Source organism: Vanacampus margaritifer, chromosome 4 (genome assembly GCF_051991255.1).
Source record: "Vanacampus margaritifer isolate UIUO_Vmar chromosome 4, RoL_Vmar_1.0, whole genome shotgun sequence".
Lineage (NCBI taxonomy): Eukaryota > Metazoa > Chordata > Actinopteri > Syngnathiformes > Syngnathidae > Vanacampus > Vanacampus margaritifer.
Genome location: NC_135435.1, coordinates 8355943 through 8382865, shown reverse-complemented (window position 1 = coordinate 8382865; position 26923 = coordinate 8355943). Strand labels below are relative to the sequence as shown.

At 38.2% G+C, this 26923-nt stretch overlaps 1 protein-coding gene across 3 annotated transcripts in view; it reads right to left on the bottom strand.

Annotated features, from left to right (window-relative positions):
- syt7b (synaptotagmin VIIb) overlaps positions 1-26923 on the bottom strand; it is a 122955-nt gene that overhangs the window by 7722 nt on the left and 88310 nt on the right. For all 3 annotated transcript variants that reach the window (XM_077564426.1, XM_077564427.1, XM_077564428.1), the window contains 5 exons: positions 13443-13578; positions 3073-3340; positions 1633-1802; positions 1262-1376; positions 966-1165 (listed from right to left, as the gene is read on the bottom strand). In XM_077564426.1, the coding sequence (XP_077420552.1) occupies positions 966-1165; positions 1262-1376; positions 1633-1802; positions 3073-3340; positions 13443-13578 (889 nt within the window). The remainder of the gene's footprint in view (positions 1-965; positions 1166-1261; positions 1377-1632; positions 1803-3072; positions 3341-13442; positions 13579-26923) is intronic.

The following is a 26923-nucleotide window of genomic DNA, read 5'->3' as shown; positions in this document are numbered from 1 at the left end:
CGAGCACGCTCAGGCGGACGTTCAATCGGACGATGAAGAGTGCCCCGAATCCAATGCATATTCATCGGAGGAGTGGGTACAGTCTGCTACTTGCTATTCCCCGAAAAAAAGGCCATCAAGAAAGTGTAACGTCTGCACGCGAAACGGACAATCGAAGTGAAACGTATCTGTTGTGCAAATCCTGCTCCATCTCCTTGCACGCAGGGCAGTGTTACAAAAAGAAAAACTGTATTTGAAACATCCCCATAATTGTAAATAGTACCACAATTGCACACATTTGTAAATAGTTTGCGAAATTGTTTTGTCAAATTGTTACACTGTTGAATGGAAATAAACGTATTTTGCAATCTAAAAACACTTTTTCATTGTTGGTGAAAGCGTTTTACAGAAGTAAAGCACTATTTAGGTGTTTGTGGCATCATTCATGGACAAAAAGAAGTGTAGAATTCACTCGAGTGCATGAAATAACATCGTTTCACAAAAAGCTCTTTTTCTCCGCTTTTTGTTTCAAAACAGAGCATTTCGGTGAAACTAACCATTTTCTATTGTTGATTACTGAAGAACGGAATAAGGTAGAAACAAACTTTTCTGATGAAAGATGAGAGTTCAATCTTTCATTTGGTAGTATCTGTGTTTCCATAGTCCAAACACAACATTTTCTGTGGACCTTGAAAGATCAGTCAAAATGCTTAAATCGGCTGGCACTGGCGACATCCCGTTTCTGAAAACGTCTGGCAGTCAAAGAGTTAAAGGCTTGTGCCACCATTTACGAAGGGAGTTGAAGCAATATTACAATATACAGGAGGTTAGAATGAAGATTTCAACTGAAAGGCTGCATGACATGTGCCAGCAGGGGTCAGTAGAGACTAGCTGGGCGATTACGTGAAGTTGGCCTGTCATGGAGTCCAAAATACACACAGGAAGAGGAAGAGGCAGGAAGGAGCGAAGAAGAGGGAAGGAGATACCTTTCCAATGACATCATTGCGACTAAGCCTGTCCTTGTCCATGACAGTGATAATTATGGTGGTCTCCCTCAGCACGTGGGCAGGCACGTCGAAGGGAAAGGACTCGTTGAAAACGGGGTTGAGACAACGCTTCATTACCACCGTCTTTTTCTTCTCCACACGCTTGTCCTTGTTCATCAACCACACCTTCACATAGGGATCTGCCACCAGCAATTAGGACTTGTTAAAATTCCATTGGATGTGTACGATGTTATGGATTTCATTGAATATTTCAATTAAAGGTAGCAGGTGCGTACCAGAAGTGCCTCCAATGTCCATGGCTTTGAGGTTGCGGGCTTTGACGATGCTCACAGTGATAGTGTTGGCGGTGGGGTTGTAGCTCAGAGACACCAACAGATCCCCTCGGCTTCCCTGGACAAATCAGACACAACAGTCACCTGTTTATTTGTAACGCTCGTTCCAATTGTTCTCCCTTCTTCTTCCTCCAGCAGTCTGTGTTCAATCCACCAAGCTGTCACATTTCGCTTCCATCCTCTCCCACATCTCATCTCCCCCGGGACCGCCACAGCAGCCAGCGGTGACATCACCCATTACATTCCGTCCCCTCCTCCCATCCCACTCTATCAATCCCTTCTGCCACCTCTTCTCTTTTCTCCCCTTTACTCACGCTGCCGTCGCTGCATGGTTTCAACTCCTTCCAGAAAGTCTGCATGTTGGCCAGATCCAATTTGTTGAGGGGGATGGACACCTCTCCGATGGGGTCGTTCCTGCTGAAGCGGTCATAATCCAGAACCTGCAGGTATAGAGTTCTCTGGACCACTTTCTCAAATGGGAACCCTAAAATAGAGTAGATGTCACATAAATGATCAGCAAGGAGTAGAAACATTTATTGTCAAAGGTCCTCACCGAAAATATGTACTGTAATCGAGGTTAGTAGTTTGTTCGCAAAAATTAAAGAAATAATTCAAACGGAAACTGAAATATACATTTCCTTTCACAAAGTCAAATAAAAAGATCAGTGCTTCTAAGAAAATGATAACTAACCTTAAACTGCCTCTTACTTATTTGACATACGTAACTATAATTATAGCCAAAATGTCCTTCATTTTCGTCTTTATGCGTTAATTTCATGAATGAATTTTTGGGGTGCATTTTAAAAGGATTTCTTTTGGTGTTACTGTTCAATCATACCGTACAGAAAAACAGTTGAACAGTCTTTTGAGAATTGTACTTTAACACACAATACTGTACTCCACAAATACTCAATTATAAAAAAAAAAAACACATACTAAAACTAATACTAAATCTAATGAAAATTAAACTTGAAAAAAAAAACCTGGATTAAAATGAACTGAACATAAAAAAAGTCTACATGATAATCTATAATGAAAAAAACGAAAACACATTATAACCCTGACTGAAATATAATGTACAAATATATATACTGTACAAACAACTACAGGTATCTTTACATTAGGGGTGTCAGACGATTAAATTTTTAATCACAATAAATTGCATGAATTCAAAAGTTAACTTACAATTGATCACAAATGTTATATCTGTTCTAAATGTAAAATAAACTATTTATTTTTCACATTTTTCATACTCTTGTTAAAATAAAAGTTGGGAAAAAATTTTAAACTAATAGAAATATGGCTGCATCTTTTAGTCATTGATACAGTAATTTCATAAAAAAATCATAAAATTCAGTTAAAATTAAAAAGATGTACTGTAAAAAACAAGTGTGATATTGATTTGTGTTGGTAATATTTCTGCCACTAGATGGCATAAATACATTTGTAAGACGGTGGTGACATCTCAGTGCATTTTCTTTACTTGTGAAATCCTTCACATTTTTAAAACTGTAAAATACAACTTGACCCTTGTTCCCACAAATATATGCATTACTTTTAAATTTAGTACAGCTAAATTTTGACGTGGACATGTCTGCTGCATTGTGACTGGAATTTCCCCAGTGCAGGCTTTCCAAGTAAGGGGCGGTCATTAATTGCGTGTAAAAAAATTAGTGGTGTCAAAGAAACTTTAAATTAACGCACTAATTTTGACACTGCTAATATATATATATATATAAGATAATCTGCCAAACCTTCAAATAGAAAGGTCTCATTCCAATGGGGATTGAGGTTCTTCCTCTTCACTTTGGTCTCCAATTTGTGCTTTTTGTCAGGCAGCAGGTAGAGTTTGACAAAGGGGTCAGAAGTGCCGGAAAAGTCCTTGGCAGGCAATTCCTGGCCCTTGAGGATTTTGACGGTGAGGGTGGAGTCCTGGAAGCTGTATCCTACGCTGAATTGAATGCGACCCAACTTCTCGCACACTGGACCCTCGTGTTCGTCCTCTTCTGAGCCTGGAGACAACTGGGAGAGACAACAACAATGAATTTTCTAGTTTGAGTTCATGAATTGAAATACATGATGTTTAGCAGCGGTTTTCAGAATGATTTGATAAATTCCCCTTTCAATAGTGTTTCAAATAGTGTTAATTTTATCAGACATGTTTAAATTTAGTCTCAGTTTTAATCCAGTTTCAATCACGCTTGTTAGTCTTTGTCATAGTTAGTCAACCTCATCCAGTTTTTATTCAGCCAACTTTTAGTCGAAGAAAATATAATATAATAAGATAATTTTATTCATTTAGTTTTTGTCAACAAAAACTGTCAACATTTTAGTGTAGTTTTAGTCAGGACAATTATTTTACCCCTGTATATTTTTTGGTCAGCAGATGATGTTGAACATTTCAGATCTAAAACTATTTCACATAACATTTTCTCTCATCTTTTTGATGAAAAACAACTTCACACACAATTAGAGTATTTCAACAGGTGGCTACTATGGCTCCATGCTATGAGCTAGCTAGTATTAGTTAGCGGTCGGATAAACACTATTGTTGGAACATTATAGCCGTTGGATTAATTAGGTTATAACTATAATTTACCGTTTATTTTTTTTTAACCTTTTACTGTGTCTGTGCATGTTGCACTCGCTAGCTACAGATTTGAAAGGGAGTGCATGTCACTATGTGTCACATGACAGTGTCAAAGTGACAGATTAGAAGAGAGAGGATTTTACAAAATCACATCATTTTCATCTGGTTTTTGTTCATGAACTAAAGTGTCCATAGCTTTTAGTCCAATTTTTATTAAGGGAAGTACTTTTTCGTCTCGTCTTTATTAGTCGAAAAATGCATACTGATTTAGCTCCAGTAATGAAGGTTTTAGTCTAGTCTAGTCATCCGGTGAAAAATGCGTGTTGACAAAAATATTTTTGTTTAGCTTTCTCAAATATTCCGTGTTTTGGAACAGTCACAGAAGCAGAGGTGGCAAATCCAGGTCCAGAAAGTAAAAAACTTGCCACAGTTTGACTTTAGCCCAAGGAGCTCCCTAGCTAGCTCCCATGGTGCTCATTTACCTGCTCGGGAGCTAGCCAGCTAGCATCAGGGACTAAAGCCAAACGGTAGCAGGGTTTTTACTTTCTGCGCCTGGACTTGCCATCTCGGCACAGAAGTAGATATGACATGACTTGGGACGTGACGACTGACAAGAACAGACAACCAACCGAAGCAATGATCTGACAACAACAGAAAGAAATCGGAGAACTAAATGCAAGCATACTGGTGAGACAACAAGGAACACCTGGACAAGAAGACACTAGTTGCTGAGGGAGCAACTTGGTAGACACAAGGGACCTGGCAGATGAGAACAGATGGACACAGAAAAATAACACAGGGATAGACAACTGGCAGCTGTATATGTACTCTGTACTTAGCTATTAAAAGGAGAAAATGATGGCACAATGTAATTCAGATTCAAGGCGACAAGGGATAGTAGCAATGTTTCATGATAGGAATCAAATGACCAATCAGCATAGTGTATAGGTACAGCCCTTCATAACATCTATATTGATCCAAAACACCCACTAGCTTAGCATGTTATCACATGGCCAGTATCCAGTGCGCTGAAGGGCAAGTGGGCATGGCTGCTGCGCTATGACAGGCCGATTATCTGTTGCTCGACTGACCCTATGACTGACGGTGGCGCAGCCTTGAGGGAGGTGCAGAAATCCAGTTAAAATGTGCAATCTGTTGGGAAAAGAGCTGGGAGCATCACTCGAGGAACAGTCCCACATATTTCATATCCAATTCCATACTTTCCACACATATTTCAGCCTGCGCTGCCCAGCCTTATTCTCCTTTGTTGAATGGATCGCTTTTCATTATTCAGTCTGACACTCTAAAATTACCTCCAAATGCGCGGACACGCACATATTTTAACATTGGCTATCATGCTCTTTTTCCCCAGCATCAGCCCTTAGCTGCTTTTCATAAAATTATTGTTTAGCTATATACAGTACTTGTAATTGCATTGTGTTATTGTGTTAAGTGTAATATCATATTTTAAATTTTTCTAACAAGAAGAAAGCCAACAATAAACCAACAACCCCAAAAAGTATTTAAAAAATGTATTTCAAGCTTAATAATCAATTATAATCATGTTCATTTCTATAATCCTAATAATTCTAACCAAGCGCAATTAAAATTAATTTATAAAAAAATATTTGACAGTTTATTTATCCTTATTAACACTGGTCTTCTTTTAATATGTTCATAATAAAATAATGAACAACACTTTTAAAGCACTTTTCAGGATGCAATGACATTTTTACAGGCTGAAAGAGAGAACTATAGATGATTAGACAAACAAATCTAGTTTACGCAAGCAAGCCAACCCTCATTTTACTGCTATTGAAGAGATTTTTTTCCATTTGAGGGTATGCCGTACCACCTTGTATGTACGTCGTGCTGTGCCAAGGAATTCTGTCCTTGCGCCCTCATATCACATACACAATAAATGGATTCGTTGATATTATTTATTATATTTGAATTTTGGCTATAGAAACAGGTTTTGCAAATAACCGCTGACAAGACCGGATACACGTCGGACGTTTTGACTGGATATTACGTCACACTTATGTTTGTAGTCACAAAGCAATGGTGGACGATAAAGTAAGGTATGTTTGGGGGGACGACGAAACAGAAATCTTTTTGGAATTAATCAAAGAAGCGAATATTAATGCAATTTTAGATGGAAGACAGCAACGAAACGCTATGTTTTATCAAGAATTACAAAAGCAAACTCATTTGACGTCATCGCCGGTGCAGTCGCTTCCTGTTTTTTTTCTTCATTTAAAGTACTGGTGGATACCATCTCTACGGTGTATACCGCCACCTACAGCGGCGGAGTCCCCTCTCAAGATTTGCAAAAGAAGAACAGATAAAAACGGGCATTAAGTTGCATGTCTGTTTTGCACATTTTCAGTAAATTTGCTTAAAATGTTTTAAACAATTGGATGGAAACCTGAAGAGTGGCTACTTTAAATCACAGATGTCAAACTTAAGGCCCATAGGCGAGATCCGCCCACAACATCAATTTATGTGGCCCACAAAAGCAAATCATGTGTCAACTTCATGTTTTTTTCTTTCTGTTCTTCATTTTGAAAGGGGAAGACAACTGAAGACAACACAAAAATGTTCTTTAAAATAGTATGTCCTATGCGGCCCCACTAGTCTAAACACGACATTCAGATTTATATCGTGCAACTGGGATGTCATTTTCATTGGACAGCAAGTGGCAAAATGGTCGCCCCTTTTGCATTTGGTATATTGATTTATCCATGAGGTCTACAGATCACACTTTCTGTCCCCTGTCTGTGATCATGGGGGCGGGATGGATCTGGAAATCTCAATCCAAGAGGTTCACGATGATTTTGATCCAATTCAGCACACTTTTGAAATACTGGGATAGAAAATCCTGATCCATGGATCAGGAAATGGGATTTGGAAATCTGGATCATCTTAATCTGGATTTAAGTTTCTGAAACACTTGCAACGCCAACGGACGATCACGTATCACGTGGATTCACTGTCATGTTTCATCCCTCCATGGCCAAACTGCAAAATGCCATCCATGGCTTGGTGAGCATCGCACATAGTGTAAGCAGTGCCAGTGACACTTCCTGATAAAGGCCACATGAGCGACAGGATCTCCAGCCACCTTCCACCAACCTCAGTCAACCACGATTTTGCACGGTTAGATTCACATACTGCCTGAATATTTTCATAGAGAAAAAAACAACAACTTCCACAGCACTGTGTTTCTTTTACAACTAATTAGCATACTGGGCTGAATAAGGCACACGTGTCTTAATCTTCTCAGTGTCTCACTTGAGGGTGATTACGCTTGATTCCGGCTTAATCGCAACTACCCGTGGTACGTCACAGGTGGGGGGAAAATGGGAAATTTAGAAGAAGAAAAAAACATTGTTGTTTAAGAGTGTTGAGAGTTATTAGATTTAATATATCCACTTATTCACATCTGACAAACAAACACCAAGCGATATGTTTCATACTCATTGCATTATTTAATTATTCATGCATATTTTCAAAGAAATCTAATGCAACGCCAAGAAACCAAGCCACTTGTGTAATTTCACGAAACTACTACTACGGCCAGCTGTCAATTATTGAAACTGCTTTTTAATTTGGCCACTTGGGGGCAGTAGATAAAAGGTTGTATGCACAACACCGATGTTATTAAATTTGGATTAGACTGCGCAAAACATTTGACTATTTATAGGTGATGCAAGTTGATTTAAAAACAAAGTGAAGTGTGAGAATTTCCATCCCTGAGCTATTTCAGACACCTTTTCATCCAATTAGCGCTGAAGGTCATAAAAATTAACCAACAAGTGTAACTAAGCAAACACATACATTTTGAAAAGAGATGAGACATGAGATTTGCTCATGCAAGTGCGTATCCGAGACCATATGAAACAAATGAATAGAAAATTGACCTTTTCTTGTAAATACATGTGCCTCTATAAGAATTCAGTAGGGAATTGCATCCAAAAATAATCGCCTATTTTACAGCATCATGAGCCTCACTAGGCCTTACATGTGATGATATGATATGATGATGATAATAATAATTAGACTTAACACCGATCTTATCTGCTGGATCGACATAGGACAATATTTAGCACTTTATGCAAAATTGGTGATCGGCTGTAATGTTTTAATTTGCCCTATCGATCATAACATCATTGATTAGTTCCATGAAATAAAACATTACATGTTATATTTAATGTTGATCCGGTTTTTTTGGGAAGGTTTTTTTGTTTTGCATTTCAACGAGTGCTTTTCGCTATTTGCCAGGCCAGTCGCTATCCCCCGCCAATGGACATAAAAGTTTTTTAAATTAATATATTGCTCCATCTTCTGATCAAATTAGTGATCAGTTATTGTTTTTTTACCCCCCAAATTCGATCGCTTATCAGCCGAAAATTCCTGTTCATATAAAGGCTACAATTAATAATAATCAAAGGGAAACACAATTAAGAATAATGTTGTCACAGAGTGGGGTTGGGTTTGAGGGGTGGGGGGTTGGGGAGAGGGTTGAGGACCGAAATGCAGTCAGGGAAGGCAGATGTGCTCACAAAAAATGTTAATCATCAAAACGTAAAAACAAAATTAGGCTCTTTGAAATGATCAAAAAACTAAATCAAAGTCCAAAACAGATTCAAGGAACACTCAGGCTAAACTTACATAGACACAGACAAGACTACGAACCAGGACGACGAGCGAAAGCAACAAATGATCCAACAAAGACCGCAGCGAAGGAGGGAACTAAGGCCCAGTCAATAAGAAAGCCCGTTTCAATGTATCATCATATTTCAAAGTATCTTGGCAGTTCGTTCGCACGGCGGTGCCGTTTTGGACCTTGAAACCGATCACTTTTGGAACCAGGCTCCAGAGTGGAAAGATTTCAAAACGCACGTACGTTCCAATGTGGACACCATATGCGAGATACTCCTTTAGTGATAACGTAGTGGTCGCAGCTCGATGACGACGCATTGTCGTAGTTTGATGACTTGTGCTCCAATTCTCGCTAAACTCCGCGCAAAACCGCCAGTCCTCAGCTTGCTTATGCTTTAACAGCAAAATATTTTACGTGATGTTGCGCCATTGTCACTTCTGTGTTCGTCTCACTGATCTGTATGTATTAGCCTACTGGATAGCCCATACACGCCCGTGCAAGCCATTGAAGCAATAGAGTGGCAGTAGTGTTACTCCTCCCATCTCGCAAGCAGACTACTGTATAAAACTATACAGTATGTATACGTACAGATTAGACATATACAGCTCGTAGGCTCTTAGTATAGGGCAGGGGTGGTCAATATTTTCTAACAAGTAAAAAAAAACAAATTAACAAATGTACGGTATGTGCTTGGAAGACCCCCTTTTTCTTTTATCGCTCAGTTCCTTAAGACTCCAATATTAGATTTGGCAGTCATCTTTTGTTGAACTACAGTTATAATTCTTTAATTTAAAAATTACGTTTCCTCCTGTAAACATCATTAAGCATATCATTTATACATGCATTTAAGGCAAGTTGTAAAATGTCTGAAATCCTCTTGTTCATGTTTAACAAATTTAAAACATCATAAATCTTGCTGTTTCTATTAAGTACTGTCTCAAATGTTCTCTATTTTCGATACTGTAAATGTATAGGATCGTATGCCGAGAAACATTTCTTGGGAGGAGTAATATGGCAGCCTCGCGACTTCAAAAGTCTTGGTCCTTCGACTATCCAGTAATATATTCAGACCAGTGGTTTGTCTTCTTCGCTGACTTTTCTTCTATGTTTTCCGTTTATTCCCTGTGGCTGCGCTACAGCGCCACTCCAGACTTGGCATATACATTACAGCCATTAAATGTCCTCAGATTCTTCTTTTGGACACACGTATGATTCAAAATGTTTCTGTGTGTACAAGATTTTTTTGAGGAATGAAGCAGGCTTTGCTTCCATGTGAACATGGCCTAAATAGTAGCAAACTAACAAGACAATGACAAACACCTGGACATGAGACAAGTGGCTGAGGGAGCTAATCGGAAGACACAAGGGATGACGAGCACAATGACAACAGGGACACATGACAACTAAAATGAGCCAAAACCAAACACAGATCATGACAAATGTGAAAATAAAAATAATGAAAATGTCAAAATGTATAGTAAAATGTAAAAATAAAAATCCAAAATAACAAGGAATAAAAATGGAATACAATAAAGGTGAGATGGTAACATTTGTATTGCATGCGTGTATTATATATTAATATTGCTCTTGTATGTCATTTATACAGTATTACGAAATACTGCACTGCACTAGGGAGTTATTACACTTGGATAATGTAGGGAAGAATCTAGATGTGTGGTGAATTATGTGGGGTTTATTTATAGATTTTGAATATGGTGATGACTAAGGATGGGCCCAGAACCAATTTGCCAATTTACTGTGGTTTTAAAAAGTCAATGTTTTTAATAACCGCTAATACTGCTGTCACCGGTAATGAGTTCTTCTTTTCCTTTTTTTTTGTGTGACTTAAAACTAGCGCGCAATAGATCCCTTTACTGTTTGCAGTCATCGGGTTACGTGCACATTGCTGGAACAGAAAGAATGGTGTACACAAGCCAGATTGATGTCAGAAAGTGTGCCGATGTCCAATGGCCATTTAGCCATCTTTATTTAGTGGAGAAACCTAGTGTTTACACTCCAAGCAAACTGTGAGCTTACATCTGCTTGGATGCTTAATAATATGTCATGTGTGGCCATATACAGGCAACATGATGATTTTAATTCAGAGCTTTTGTATTTTACAAGCGGAAGTTCTGACAAAACAAGGAGGACACAAGACAGAAATGTATGATGCTTGGGCCATCGTCAACATGAGGAGAACGACATCCTTACGGCTAACTGTACTTGCACGGCAGCGTGAGTAACGTAGCCAACTTGTCTGCAATTTTGATTTGTTGTTGGTTATTTATAAGGGAACTGGGAATTATGTCAAAATGTGACGACAATCTTGGTGGGACCGCACTGTAGGCAACAGAAATGCCAGATAAATGCCTAATTGATGCTTACTCAACATTTCAACACACATAGGTTAAATTGAACAAAATAGCCAATAACTTCCCAGATATGAAATGAGCAAATGAGCGGGCATTCCTGATTATGTCCTCGGTCCAGTCTGTGTATTTAATAGCTTGCAGCTCCGACAGTGTTTCTGGAATGACCTGTTTCCTCTTGGAATTGAGAGGAATGAACTCCTTTCTACTCCGATTTGCACACCCGTACACACTACAGCTTGCCATGTCGACATTGTTTGAAAATATTCAAAAAGTATCATGACTCAAGCGAGCTCGTGCACAGAGAAGTGCAAGGAGAAGGGAAGAAGGGTGATGGGGGTCGGAGGAAAGCGACATATGGATGGCCTTCACAATTTGCATTGTTCTTAAAAACGCCAAAAAAAAAAAAGCATACACGTGTAGGTGCCAGGATGTCCTCATGAACAACATGAGTAGCTGGGGTGTGTTCTAAAAATAGCTGACCAATGATAGGACACTGTGACCGGCTAAGACGAATAGCAGACCAGAAGAAGAATGTCAACATTTATTTATTTATTTTAACATACTTTGTACCAAATATTAATATATTTAGTTAAAAAAAAATCAATAGATTGTGTTCAATTGAAAAAAAAAGCTAATATTATGTATCCAAATATTTAAAAAATGGACATTTTAGAGCTGTTGTTTTAATACTGGGATAATTTTGTTCACGGTTATCATACCGTCAGAATTTAATTTCAGTTTATGCCTTGTTAAGATTCGGGAAAAAACACATTCACGTAAAATGACACGAAAAATGTACTTTTTAATCGGTGGTGTACAAATTGGTGGTATACAAACAAATCTTTATGTGTCACCCTGAGGTTAGCTTAGCAATTAGCATGGCATCTCAGTCTTTCCCTCTTTTCTTGTCAGAAGTGTAACTTATTCACTGCCATGAAGGCGATGTTTACTTTTAGATTACTTTTAGCGACACTAGTAGCCAGCCATAGCTTATTGTTAGCTAGGTGGTGTGGCATAAATAGCACCGAGCTTTCTCCAACTTTGACTACTCACATGTATGTCCAGCATAACAAAGTTTTTTGGAACCACCTCGGCGGTTCAGTTATCAGAAAAATTTAAGTGTGTGATTCTCGCTATCGAATGAGTTTTCATGAAATTCTGACTAACAAAGAGCTGCACCAATGTAACGTTAGCTAACATAGTTAGCTTCTGTTAAGTAGCTTAAACTTGATTGTTCAGTTAGGAAGTGGGCAGGAATGTGTGTTTATGAGCTTTTCGGCAACTCTGGGCTGCCGGTGAGATGACGAGAAGCAGCCCTTGCTGCAATGTGGAAGAGGAGATGGCCAAACATCGGCTGGAACCCGCAAACAGCTCCAAACAATTGTTACGCATAGACTTTTTGCCAAGATGATGAAAGGGAGACTCTGTCTTTGCAAAGTTCAGGCTTTGGGCCCTGGTTGTCATGGCAATGAAAGTTGGACTTGCCATTGGCCCATCAGTTTCAGGGTTGGGATGGACTGATATCAGCAAGGCAAAAAATAAGGCTTGTGAGGACTTATTTTTGGTCCTTGGGGACAACAACATGTCACAGGTGTATTATTAAGATAGGGAAACTGTTAAATTGTGTGTGTGTGTGTGTGTGTGTGTGTGTGTGCGTGTGTGTGTATGTGTGTATGTGTGTGTATAGGGGCATAATACTGCATGCCTCCTCTAAATTTACATCACTTTTAACTCATTCAAACCCCGTTTTACGTTTAAAAAACAACAACTTTGTCATTCACTCCGAAAAAGTATTTATACGTTTTTTTTTTTAGTTTTGTTATGCTAGAGCATACAGAAGGCTTTGATACAGCTTCTGACATGAATATGTCGCTTAAAGCAATGGTAGCTATGACAAAAAAACGGCCAGCAGGTGGCAGCAGAGGAAAAGAGATCAACCAAGGCAATGTTGCAACAAGCTCTTTTTGCCAGTGTTTTCAACAGGTTTGTGCATAATGATGAAACCTAGCTATATTCTAATGCTAATTGCTGCAAAATGGAAACAGATAGAAATATACTTTATTTTCCTGACTTTGGTAGGTTTCATGTTTTTATAGCAATACAGTAGAACAAAATATTCTGTGGACCTTGAAAAAGCAGTCAAAATCCAGTAAAACAGCCGGGAGCAATGGGGGTCGCTTCAGGGAAAATGGCTGCGTGTGAAGGAGTTAAGTTATGTCCTCTCTGTTAAGGGTTGATAGCTGTTGTGTAAGAACAATATTTTGACTGGCTGTAATATTTTCATATTCTCGTCAACCCACTTCTTGTCTCAAGGCTTGCATGTCACTTTCATATTGGATTAGAGGAGATGATCTGGAAGTGCCCTCTAATAGTATAAGCATAGCCATCTCATTCACTTTGATTTGAAAAGACCTTGCTGACAGCGGCCATCATGGATGACTTCAGTGACAAAGAATCAAGAGAGCAGTGTATCAATCAATGTGTATAGCGTGTTACCATGAGCATTTCACTGGTGACCGAGTTGGCTAAATCGGAGACGGATGAGTTGGCATCGTGGGCCGAGCCCTGGCGGCGTCCACTCTCATCTGGGGTGTGACCTCTGGGACTGCTGCCTGGTTTGTTACCCGGAGTCCTGGATGCAACAGATAGAAAAACACACATTGGCCGCATGCACTTAGCATGCAACATTAATGGGACACAAGCCGCTGCTTTCTGGCAAGGGCTTTTCTTCTTAACTATAGCGCTCAGAGAGTAATTTTAATAATTGAACACACTTAAGTAACCTATTCACTTTCAGCTCACCAATACTGTTGTCCCTTAACGCCTCTGATTATTTTGAGTATATCGTAACTATGAAAAAAATGGTTTGTGATTTACTTATGTGATACAATTCCAATGGCTAGCACTTTCAGTTTCATATTGTTGTTAGCATTACCGCCGTATTTAGCATGTTTGACAGTAAGCAGCTCTGTTGTTAGCTCCTCTTTTTAACGCAGCACACACAATCGATCATTACCAATCGAACTGGTAGCCAGTGCCCATTTATGTTTTGGTTGAGCACCTTCTTTTCACCTCTCAAACGATTTGTTTGAGTCGTGCTCTTACAGTGTACTTGGCAAGTTGCTGATAGATTTCATTTATTCTTTAGATTTATTTCAGCAATAACCTAATAATGCCAATTCCTGTGAAAATTCTGGTTACCACAATCATGATATGAAATGTTCATGTTGTTTCTTCATCTCTAATTACATTACAGTACAGACTCCAATTGAACAATGTGTAGTGAAATTGACACACAGGTGTCAAACTAAAGGCCTGGTGGCCAGATCTGGCCCGTCACATCATTTTATGTGGACCGCATAATCAAATCATGTGTGACCGGTTACATGATCCCTGTTCAAATAAATATGGTTGAAATTTGGAAATCTAAGTTTCGCTATCTACAGTAACTTTGAACAAGCTTTTTTCCTTAACTTCTGATTTCAAAACTAGTAATCACCAGTCTTGTTGTCTATAATGATGACACAATTAACTTATTCATTGCCATAAATTCACAAAAAAAAAAGATTATTAAAAATTAGGGGTGACAGGCGATTAAATTTTTTAATCGGAATTAATCTTAGACTTCACTAGTTAACTCACGATTAATCACAAATTTTATGTCTGTTCTAAATGTAAAATAAAAAATTCTAGGTTTTCATACTCTTGTTAACAAAAATGGGAAAAAAAAGCTAAACTAATAGAAATAGTTCAAATGATTATTTTACGTTTATAGCCGTCAATGGCAGTGAATGAGTTAAACATTTGATTTTACCGTCAGAACTGTCTTCCGAGGGAAGCTATAACTACAAAGTAGCCCACGACAAAAGTGAGTTTGGCACCTCTGGTCTATCACAAATGATGTTGAAGTAGACTCAGCTTGGGCAGAGACTGAAAGGCAACAGAACCAATACATTTGAAAGGCCTTATATGAACCTAAAATTTAACCAAATACTGAAAATATTTTTTGGAGTCAAACACCTGATATGCAAGATGTTATAATGTAATGGAATTTCACATGATATAATTAAAAAGCTTTTTATCTTTCTAGTGTTTGTGTGTTTTAAATACATTTTCTTTTATATCCATCCAACCATTAATCCTGTTCAGGGTCAGAGGTTAGTTGGCTCATATTCCAGCTGACTTTGGTCACAGGTGTGCTACACTTTTTGCTTTTATTCAGCTCTGTTTGACTGTGCTGTCTGCAGCCAGGTCAACGTTGCAAATGAGAATTTGTTCTCAATTGCAGTGCTGGGTAAATAAAGGTTTAAATAATAAAAAAAAAACTTGACTGGTTCCTAGTTTGACACATGGCAGATACTATTGATAAATAGCCATTCATACCTATGGACATTTTGGAGTGTTGAATTAACTAAGCTATTGTGCATGTTTTCAGAATGTGGGAGGAAACCAGAGTACCCAAAGAAACATCCACAGAAAAACTCAACAAAGACAGAGATGAGGTTCAAACCCAGGACCACTATTTGCGAGGCACCATTGTGCCACCTCAACTAACCTAAAAACAAAACATGACTTCGTTTTCACATCAAAATGAACTCAAACTAAAAAGTTCCTAAGGTGGCAGCCACTGCGTGCGCCTAGCTGACTGATTTATTTGTCGAGACACATGCTGTAACACAGTCGCACCATTTCTAGACGTGGGCGGCCATGCCCAGGAGACAGAGTGAGAGGGACAAAGTGACCTGGCCCACTGGGTGACAGATAGTGAGCCAGCCGCAGGACCTGAGCATGCACAAAACATACTTGTCTGATATTCTCTTTGCTAAGATTGACAATATGTTGCGGGCTTCCTCTTGGAATTTATTATAATAAACATGCTGATGTCCACTCCTCAACAACTTTCAGCACATTCAGCCCAGAACAACTGTAGTAGAGAGCCTGAGGAGATTCTGTCTAAATGCTTTATGAAGAGTAGAAAAGAGACCCAGGAGAGTTTAATCATCCTAAACCTGACAACAGATGACAAAGCTCATCATGAGCCTGCTCTCCTGGATTAGAGCGACCGAGGGGGAAAGTAAAAGAGTGTGTGCTTCGTGACCACCTCTGGCCACCACGGTGAATGGACAGACTGGTAAGTTCTCACACAGCTCTTTCTATTCAGCTCGTCTGACTCAAGTATTTGATAAATAGCAGTTGAGTATTAGGCATTAGTTATTGTATTGCTTTGTACTCAAGGAGGCCGAAAATTCATATTTGGAGTTGATATTTACTTTCAATAAAGGGAATATATAGGTGTAAAAAAAATAAATAATAATAATACAAACTCCACTTTTAACTGTGTCAAATGTTTTTAGGTGTACATTTATTGGACAACTTTTCAGATTTGCAAAATGTCATTTCCCCCCCCCCCCCCCCCCCCCCCCCCCCCCCCTCAGACATATCAACAATGGACATCTTTGTTTTAAAATTCTAACAAAAAGTTTAGGGAGCTCTCAAGGTCATCAGCATACCTTAAAAAATGATTTGTAAAAATGTACCAAGTAAATAGCTCCCTATTGTTTTTGACAGTAAATAAAGTTTTTTCAAAATTTTGAAATATCTGAAATGTAAAAATAATGCACCGGCGTCACATCTATACAAAATTTTCAAACAGATGACCGTAAAGCCACTCAGTTCCTAGAATGCATTGCATGGCACAATGTATTCTTATTAATAGAATTATAAGGACGTTAATCCTTGTCATATATGTGCGTCTGTGTTACATATACGTACTGAAATTACATGCCTTCAGTTCTTGATCATAAAATGGCCACAAGCGTTGCGAGCACTTATACCTTACAATATGGCCGGCTATTGGCCCATCCCTAGTATATAATATATTGGTTACACTTGGTGAATTGAACCACTGAAATAAATTAACTTTTCCATGTTATTCAATTTTTTTGAGATGCACCTGTACGCGTATAAAAATTAGCATTAGAGCTTTAAAACAGTCAGATAAAAAAAAAAAAGCGCAGCATTCAGGAACAAATCTTGTTTATAGTAACAATGTTTATAAAAAAAAAAACACTAGCTTTTCATTTTTCTCAACCCTTTCAAATCAACCAACTTTATATATTAACAAGGGGTGTCCAAATTAGTGCATTAATTTTGAATTAATTTAAAGTTCCTTTAACACCACAAATTTTTTAAACGCGCGATTAATGACCGCCCTGAACTTGGAAAGCCTGTACTGGGGCAATTCCAGTCGCAACGCAGCATACACGTCCATGTCAAAATTAAAAGCAGTAATAAATTTAATAATGATGCATATATTTGTAGAGACTGGGGTCAAGTTGTATTTTACAATTTTAAAAATTACTTCATGTTAAAGATTAGCTCTTAGTATGAAAATAAATGTCTTACAAATGCAATTATGCCATCTAGTGACAGAAAAATAACCTCAACACAAATCAATATCACACTCGTTTTTTACAGTAAAATACATCTTTTTATTTTAATTCAATTTTATGAAATATTATGAAATGACTGTCTCAATGACTAAAAGATGCAGCCTTATTTCTATTAGTTTAACCTTTTTTCCACTTTTATGTTAAAAAGAGTATGAAAACTTGGATTTTTAAAAAAAAATTGTACATTTCATTGTACATTTAGAACAGTTTGCGAAAAATTATGATTAAAATTCTTATCGCCTGGCACTCCTAATATTAACACACATCTGAGAAAGAGTTGTGGTTATGCTCACAGAATTCTAAAAGGAAACTCAAAAACCTGTAAGATCAATATAATAAATAATTAATTACAGTGTCCCAAAATCACAGTCAGTAAATCACAGTAGCCTACACACCTAACAGAAGAAAGAAATTTAACGGTGACAGAAATCAGCATGAAAGGCAAAGGGAACAAAAAAGGCCATATTTGGTTAAGCTGAAAAGTCATACAATGGAAAACAGGAAGCAACTTGCCATGTTTAATTAGTCAAGACAAATAGGAGAAAGCTGGAGCGGCAATGGTACTAGATGGACGTGGGTTGTACCACAAGGAGACAAGTAAAAGAGAGTGCAAGCGAATAAGAGAAAAACACAGAGGGGACGATGCTGACCCAGTGTAGAGGAGAAACAATTGATTTGTCACGCTGTGTTTCTTCACTGTGATCTGCAGGTCAGAGCAGCTACAATGCAGCACGGAGTGAATTCAAAACGCATTGCTGTCTCTTTGAGACACGTGTCCAATACACAACAAAAATATACCAGCTGGCTGACACACTGGTCCATTGACTGCCTCCAGACCTTTGGTATGTGCAAGTGGTGTTTTATTGTACATGCATGGGGTGTATTGGGAATAGTTTGAGTGGTATTTTTCAATACTACGGGGATTAATCGCAGATGAAAAATAGGCCTTGGGTAACAATACTAAAGGTTTATAGAAAAATCTGGCTTCGGAAGGATAAGTACAGGGGAGACCTCCGCTAATAGCCAAACAATCTAACATGTCCACCATTAAATGCTCAACCTTTTAGTGTATTAATAATTGCTTGCCAGCTGCCAGTCACAGCAAGTTTTTGTTTTTCACCTGGGCCTCATCTGCTGGGCCTGGTCGATTACTAGCCCACTTGAAAAATTAATTCAAATGTGAAAATAATGAAAATTATATAATCTATATATAATATATATTATATTATATAATATTAAAAAAAACAAAAAAAAAACTGAGCAACTAACAAAGGACAATCCTGACAAAAATATATTCCTTAAATTAAGTGATTTACTTCAAGTTAATAATTTCAGAGATTAATTGATAATAATAATAATAAAAAAAACTATGATTATTATTGCCATTGTAGCTAATGTATTATGCTCTTTTTATGAAGTTATATTAGTTCCCAACCATTAAATTAAACACCATTAAATCACGGCACAACAGACCAGTGTGCTTTAGGCAAGATTTTAAATGGTTCGCTCCTCCATCAGAAAGTAACCACGTAATCCAACTTAAAATGTGAAATAAAATTCTAATGAATGTGTATACTTTAAAATAAAAAAAATAAAAAAACTATATGTGTTGTCTACTATGCATGCTAGTGGTGCATCAGATCACAAAAGTCGGATCGGACCACGGATCGGATCATTTTTCCGATCAGAAAAAAAATGGAAAAAAAAGATAAATAGTACTTTGTCTTCATTTATTTTGTAAAACGCTTTTTTCATTAAATACAAAAAAAATAAATCAATTCAAAATGTCTAATATAGCCGTTAAGGATTTAGGAACACAACTTTAAGAGCAATATAAGGCAGAAACATTCTTATTTTTACATAGTCCATGTGTAAAATACTAAGGTATGTCTTAAAATTGTGTTCATATAATCTAAACAGTTAAGTTTGACATTTTGAGTTGATTGTTTCTCTCTTTTTAATGTGCAAAAGTGTTTTATAAAATAATGGACAAAGTTCTATTTATCTTGTTGTTGTTATTGTTGTTTTTTTCTAATGAAACATGTAATTTAAGGTACATTCCCTTCATTTAACATGGAGAGTGAATTACAAAGTAGAATTGGTCCACAATATTGAAAAAGAATGAAAGTAAGCCAGGTTGCAGGTACCAGCTGTCAAACTCACTCACCAGCCAGACACTCGTTGGCCATGCTAACAGCTAGCCGCTAGCCACTTACGTCTGAGACTTCTGTCGTATTATACAATGACGGCGTAACTAATTCGCGGTTTCTTAGAGTCCTAAATTAGCGACTGAACATGAGTCAATCAACTACGATAAAGAAACATCTAAAAGGGAAGTCAAGCTAGCCATCACGCCACGACGTGAGCATACTTCAAAGTAAAAGTCTACTAAGGCTATTTGTATTGCCGTCAATGTATTACTGTATTTGGTAAACTTTATTTTGAAGTTAGGTTTAGTGTGTTACATTGCATATGTTTCAGCTTCCTTGACATGTCAGAATGGTATCGACTGTAAATGCGCACTTTGTTTGTCTCCCCCCCCCCCACCAACCAATCCGCGGATCATACGCGAACTGAACCATGGGGCCTGATCCGAACCGACCACGGAACAATGATGATCCGTTGCACCACTAATGCATGCATAATACAACTTAGTTACTGTGCAATGCATTTTTTTGTGATATGTATATTAGTTTAAAAGTTTCGACCAGTGGTTCTTAACCTGGGTTCGATTAAACCCCAGAGGTTCGGTGAGTCAGTCTCTGGGGTTCGGCAGAGCTCAAGACACACACCCGGTTCATGACACACCGTTTAGCCATCATTGGCTGCAGGTGATCATGCTACATTGCTTGGCCTATGTGTGCTGCAGGGAATTTAGTGTGCTCACTAGTCGACATGTGACTGTTGTGATGGTACGTCGTGTGATTTCTTTATAATTTTAATCATTTCACACTATATCGAGACAAAAAAAGAAAGTGGTCGGACAAATATGTGCAATATGAATTCACATGTATAACGGAACATATGGTGTACCACAGGGCTCAATTCTGGGGCCTCTACTGTTTTCATTGTATCTGCTGCCCCTGAGTTCCATTTTAAGAAAACAGCGGTGGTTGTTTTAAAGTGCTCTCAATATAATATAAAGTTGAGTTGAGTAATGGGAGTCAGCGTCCTAACTGCATGATTTGCAATGTTAACAGTAATAAATACTTTTAAAATAATCATATTAAAGGATAATTTTTTGTGGAGTCCTCTGAGGACATGGCACTCTTAACATTTGCCTATATTGCCTAGTGGGGGAGTTGGCACTTATAATATTTTGAATTTATATTATTTCATTATCAAAATGCAAATGCAAAAATTATAAATTAATTCATATGCACACACAAAATCTAAAAATGGAGGTGAACAGTGGGATTTGATCTCGTATTGGTGATTACTCGCACTGGTATCAGTCTGACATAAAGTGGTACCAAACATCCCTATTAGTAGACAAGATGAAGTGCTTCATATAGCATCCCCCAACTTTAAAACACCCATTTCTTGTCAGAGCTGTTTTCCTTTAGCCTAAGGGATGGAAGAAGCATTCACCGGAGGCCATCGAGGACATAATATATGCCTGTCAACTGGATCTCCAGCCCAAGAGTCAATAATTTCCTACTTGTAGGAGTGCAAAGATCAATGAGAAGTCACTAAACCCCATTAAATCAGCAGCCAGCACACACACCAGAGACCACATGGACAATTAAGCTTACATAAACACACATGATTTTCTAGTGTAGTTTCAGTGGAGAGGTGCATTTTGTGCTTTTTCATAATCCCCATCTCATGGGCACATGCTGTCATGAAGGCAATCCTGCCCAAAAGTATATACTGTATTTGACCAGCATTTCTTAACCTTAATTGAAACATCTCACGAAATGTCAAGCAAGAATACTGAAATAATAATGATCTCATCTCAATCGATTGTTTTGGTGTAGTTTATTTCTTCTTGAAGTGAAAAATACTGACTTAGGGATGAGCACACAGTGCATGGCTTTTGTCAGGACCTCGAAATATGCAGTAGAAAAGTGACAACATTTAAAACTTCAAAATCAGGCCATTGATATCTTTTTTTGAAGGATTTCTGTTAGCATTGTTGGAAACATTTAAATAGCTGTCCAGGGGCCTCATTACACAGATACGTTTATAATGAGGACTCATTATAGAAACTGAAGCACCGTAGTCACATTTGAATTAACAATGAAGTCACTAACTGGCGAATCATTTTGAGTCATGACAACCTTTAATAATCCCAGCGGTAGATGTCATGTCTTCCAAACTGACACAGATAGTAGTAAAACACATTTTGGCGTTCATTATAATTTTGTATTGCATGCCAAAGACAAGCATGTTTATTGATGTGGAAAAATCCTAGCTAGCTATTAAAATACTCATTTTGATGTCACCCGACAGAGAGAGAAAAACTATTCAAATTACAAACAACTATTGGTCCGTCACATTTAATTACCAACTGCTTTGATCAAATGGATGGAGTTGTCTACATTCAGTAAAGACTTGCACCTTATTTAATATTTCATCTAAAAGAATGAAGCTTTGTCGTGCTTCAAACAGGACGACACACATCTACAGCTGTGTGTTGGCCCTTACTTGCTTCTGACTATCTTGGGGGGTTGGGACTCTAGTTACATAATTCATCCTTGGAGGTTGTCGTAACCATGACTACTGAAACGTGCTCACCAACTTAAGTTTGTACTCACTACCATCATGCATTTTACACAGGGTTGGAGTAACCATGGCTACCTGACCATTAAAGGAGGGCAGGAAAAGCCAAGTATGCTCAGCAGAGACGCATAATCAAAATAACATAAAGTCCACAGAGGAGACACCAAGAAAATGTTTGGTACATTTTCATGAATCTACATACAGTATACCTACGTGTGAACCTCAGGGAACATGTTTTATTTATTTATTTATTTTTAACACTTATACTGCCACAGGTTATCCAAAAAACAACGCCTGATAGTGACAGCCAATTTCGAGCATCTTTAAAGACAAACAGAATATCCTGTGCTCTGACTACCACATGAAAGATCGCGTTCCATTTTTTCATTAGAAAAAAAAGTATATTTCTACCTTATTCCGTTCTTTAGTAATTACCATTGGAAAATAGGTAATTTGAGTGACATTGAGCGAAAATTGAAAAGATAAGAAGAAAACGAAATTCTTCCTTAGGGGGCATAATGAATAATAATTGCCTTAAAGTGACTTGATCAAGTCAAGTGTCTTAGTAGTCTTCTTGGCAGATTTTGCAGAATGTCTTTGTATTTTATTCCCAGCTTGAAAGATAATTCAGTTTTACGACCGTATTTCTGTCCATTGTCGTTAGCCCCCACCTCTACCTTACCAAATTCAGAAAAGGAGCTCTTGATTTGCTGACCCCGCTGTTCAGTAACGAGCTACAAATTGTGCAGAGTGGCCAAATTATCCTTTTTTTGTTCTATGTATTTTTGCTTCAATAATTATATATATATATCTATATATATATATATATATATATCTATATATAAAGTTCAGTTGGACCAAAGCGGTATTGTTTTCCCTTGAATTTCCCTTGAAAGAACCACATTTCCCATGAGGCCAAGCGCATATCATCGTGAAATCCGGACGTCCAAGGCGTCCACAGTTGGACTGAATGACATGGTTTCCAGTGGCTATTTTAATTTTTTTCTTTATACAGCACTGTAACGTTTCTCAAGTATGTTAAAAGCAGACGGTGGTTGTGATCTTACCTTCTTAACGCTGCCCTTTACTCCCTTTCTTCCCGCGATGCATTTATAAGCATTCGTAAACAAGAAAGCAACTTTTGAGTATTGCGTGGCTGGTCGGGTCAGTGTGGAAGGGCAAACAATCAAGCCGGCTATTCATTTCTACCATGCAATTTTCCAATAGCTAACATTAGCATAATTATTTTTGATTTGAGCATGGAAAGCTACCGACTAAAAAGAGCCAAGTCCCTTCAAAGGCAGCGTCGTTTGGAAATCCCCTCGTCTTTTGCTTTGCCAGCGAGTGAAATCCTGTGCTGTGCTTTTATCCACATCCAGGTAGGCTTTTTATAATTATTATTATTGTCGCCTCAGACAAAAGTCTTTTTATGGGGGTGTTTTGTAGCTTCTGCATGATAACAGTAATCACGCATAGACGTTTGACTCTACTTCCGTCTGGAACGACTTAGGAAAGGACGTATGCCGTGAAGCAGTCGGCACGTTTGTAGTTTTTTGTGCGTGGCAGAGTTCACACCATCCACCCCAAAGTTGTTTAGTGCCAGTAAAAATGATAGAGACCCCCTCAGGCCATGACAATGGTTTCATTAATCTAGCTGTAAGTCAATGTTTCATTAGCAGAATTATGAAAATATGAATTGAAGGTTCAAAAACTATTTACTGATACTTTAAGCAAAACAACTTAAACTAAAATAAAAAAAGGTTAATTAAATACAATAAAAGCGACAATGTTTTAAAAAAAAAGTGACAACTAACTGATCGTATTTATAAAACTAACTAAAAGGAATTATAATTACACCAAAAATGTTCCTCGTTTTTGTCTTTTTTTGTTAATACCAAACATGAGCTTTAGGGGTAATTTCAAATGTATGTATTTCTGCATTGCTGTACGTCCGAACAGAAGAAGGAACGTCAAACAGATGTTTCAGAAATGTAATGTAATTAATTTTATTACACAATACTTAGTACCCCCCCTTTTTTTATCATCTTGCACTTGTCAAATACTCCATATGTTAAATTACAAAACAAAACAAAAACTAATACTAAAACAATATAACAAGTACACCTGGTAATTAAATTTAAACAGAATTTTAAAAAATCAAAAACAAAATAAAAGCTGACCATAATGAAAAATCCAAAACTATTATAATCCTGCTTTAAAGTGGATGCCATGTTGCAAAATGCTCAAGCAATCGTTTTTGCAAACAAACTGTAAATTCATGCATGGAAACTGTCCACGTAGGAATACCATTTTCTTTTGAAGATGGGCAGCAATAGGGCCGATTCATCACTCTGGCAAAAGTGACAGTCATCAACGCTGACAGTAGAGTTGTGCTGTGAGAGCATCCCATCACAAGCATCACCATCCCCAAGAAACGGGAGAATATGAATAAGAAGACGGCTGAATATAAATAAAAAAGAGTGAAGGACACAGGCTAACTAAAAAAAAGGGCAGAATAAGAGAACGGATCGAAAGATACTCTAAATATGACAATATTATAACAATATTAACAAGGAAAAGAACAATGTTTTGTTTTCATTGTTAATAATATATGTGAGCATGTTCATGACTGAAGTAAATTACTCATTATTTAAGACAGGGTAGGGCAATTTAAATGCTGGAGGGGGCCACCATTTTTTCTTGGTGCTACTTGAGACTCACGTAGGACCATGCAATTCCTAACCAGATGTTTGACAAAAATGCCATTTTAAATATTCATAAAATACATGCATATATGCAAAATACATGCTCTTCACATATTTTATTTCTAATTATTTCATATTTTTTTATAATGCATCTACTATCCTAATCCATCAACAAAGGGTTTGATGCAAACAACAAAATAACCACATAAGATTTTCCCCCAGAAAATTATCATTCAAGGCTATACCACCAATTCTTATTTTGCGTGAGCAATCGAGCATCTCGGCGAGCGACGGCGACTTGGCAGCCGATGTGAAGCCCGGCGAGCCGGATTTAGCCGGAGCAGCTGATAAGAGCGGTTAGCGGGAGTTAGTCTGAGCCATTGGCTGGAGTGACTAACAAGAGTGGCTAGCGGCAGAAGCCAGTAAAATAAAAAAGCTAGTAAAAGCTTGCGAGAGCAACGCAGCAGGTGACAAGTGGCGAATCACGGGATTCAGCGACGACCACCTGCAGGCCCCAGTTGTGGAAGGCAAGCGGCGGTCGACCCATTGGGTCCGACACTAGATGCAAGCACCACCATGGCTAACTGCGTTGGTGAAATTGCCCTTTAGGCATCCATAGCAGGAAGATGGCAGCGAAACATGTCAGCCTCTTGTAAGGTGAGGCTCCAGTCATGTTATAATTAGCGATTACTAGACATATGATTATATATATTTTTTTTTAAGTACGTTGATGTTATAGGACATGTTTATAGAACATGTGACGAATAAATTGAAGACACAGCAATTACTATTTTTGATCACCAACTCAGTGGCCTTGTGGTTGAGTGTCCTCCCTGAGACTGGAAGGTTGTGGGTTCAATCCCTGGCCGGGTCATACCAAAGACTATAAAAATGGGACCCATTGCCTCCCTGCTTGACACTATAACAGTATAAAAGGTTGGAATTGGGGGCTTAGATCACCATGTGATTCCCAAGCGCAATCATTGCTGCTCACCGCTCCCTCAGGGGATGGGTCAAATGCGGAGAACGAATTTCGCTCCACTTAGTTGGGTGTGACAATCAGTGGAATTTTCCTTTACCTTATCTCTGTAAAAGAACAAAAAACTCAACCTCAGCCATCAGCAGAATGGCAAGTTGATGACAAAGAGGTTGGACCTGAAGGATGAAGGTTCCATGAAGTCCCTTGTTGCAAAGTGCATCTCCATAAACCAACATACATAGGTCATGTTAATCATCTGCTCGCTGTGGGAGACCATGAAGCGCACTAACAGTCCCGTGTCCTATGATGGATGAGGCCTATGCTCCCACGTCAGCCCACTCAGCGCTCGCCACCAAAGGGAACAAATCACCCGGTCGCTGCCACCTCTACACGCAAGCTAATACAACTAATGGAGTCGTCTATAGTGTTTGACTGCCTTGATGCTCTTTGAATAGAGTGGTTGTTTATGTTTTATAACCATTTGCAGTATGTATTTAGCTGGAGGAAGAGCGTTTCTTGCTATCGCCTTTGTTGTATCTTTTGATAATCTAAAATCTTCTACTCGTAGTCACAAATGAGGAACCAATGGAGGAGATCCATATTTAGTTGTAACATTGTTTTATTTTAAAGACGCCGATAAACATTTACTGCTGACCTACATCACTTTTTTTTCCCTCCCGACAATCATCTCTCCTCTCAGGCCAGTGGCCAGCCTGAAGCGTCGTTTCCAGGCTTGACTCACTGTGATCGCTGGCTCACAGTTGGATATGCTCGCTGATAAAGGGAGGAAACAACCTCCCTGCCTGATTGATAATACACACTTGCAACTCAGCTGCTACCGGAGATCATGATTTCCACGAAGGCCACCAACCACTTACTTCTACATCAGCACTTTTTATGGCATTCGAGAACATGGTTTGTGATTGTATCCCTATACAGCTTTATCTGTTTGTGTCTTTGGGGCAACAATTGGCTGTTAATATCAAAGAGCAATGTGATCACTATTTTATTTAGTAGCTTTTTTTGAGAGAGACTGTTCCCTTTTTACTATCTGCTCAGGTGGAACTGTCCTCAACAATCCTTTATTTTCTGTTTATTGGATCCATTTATAGCAAC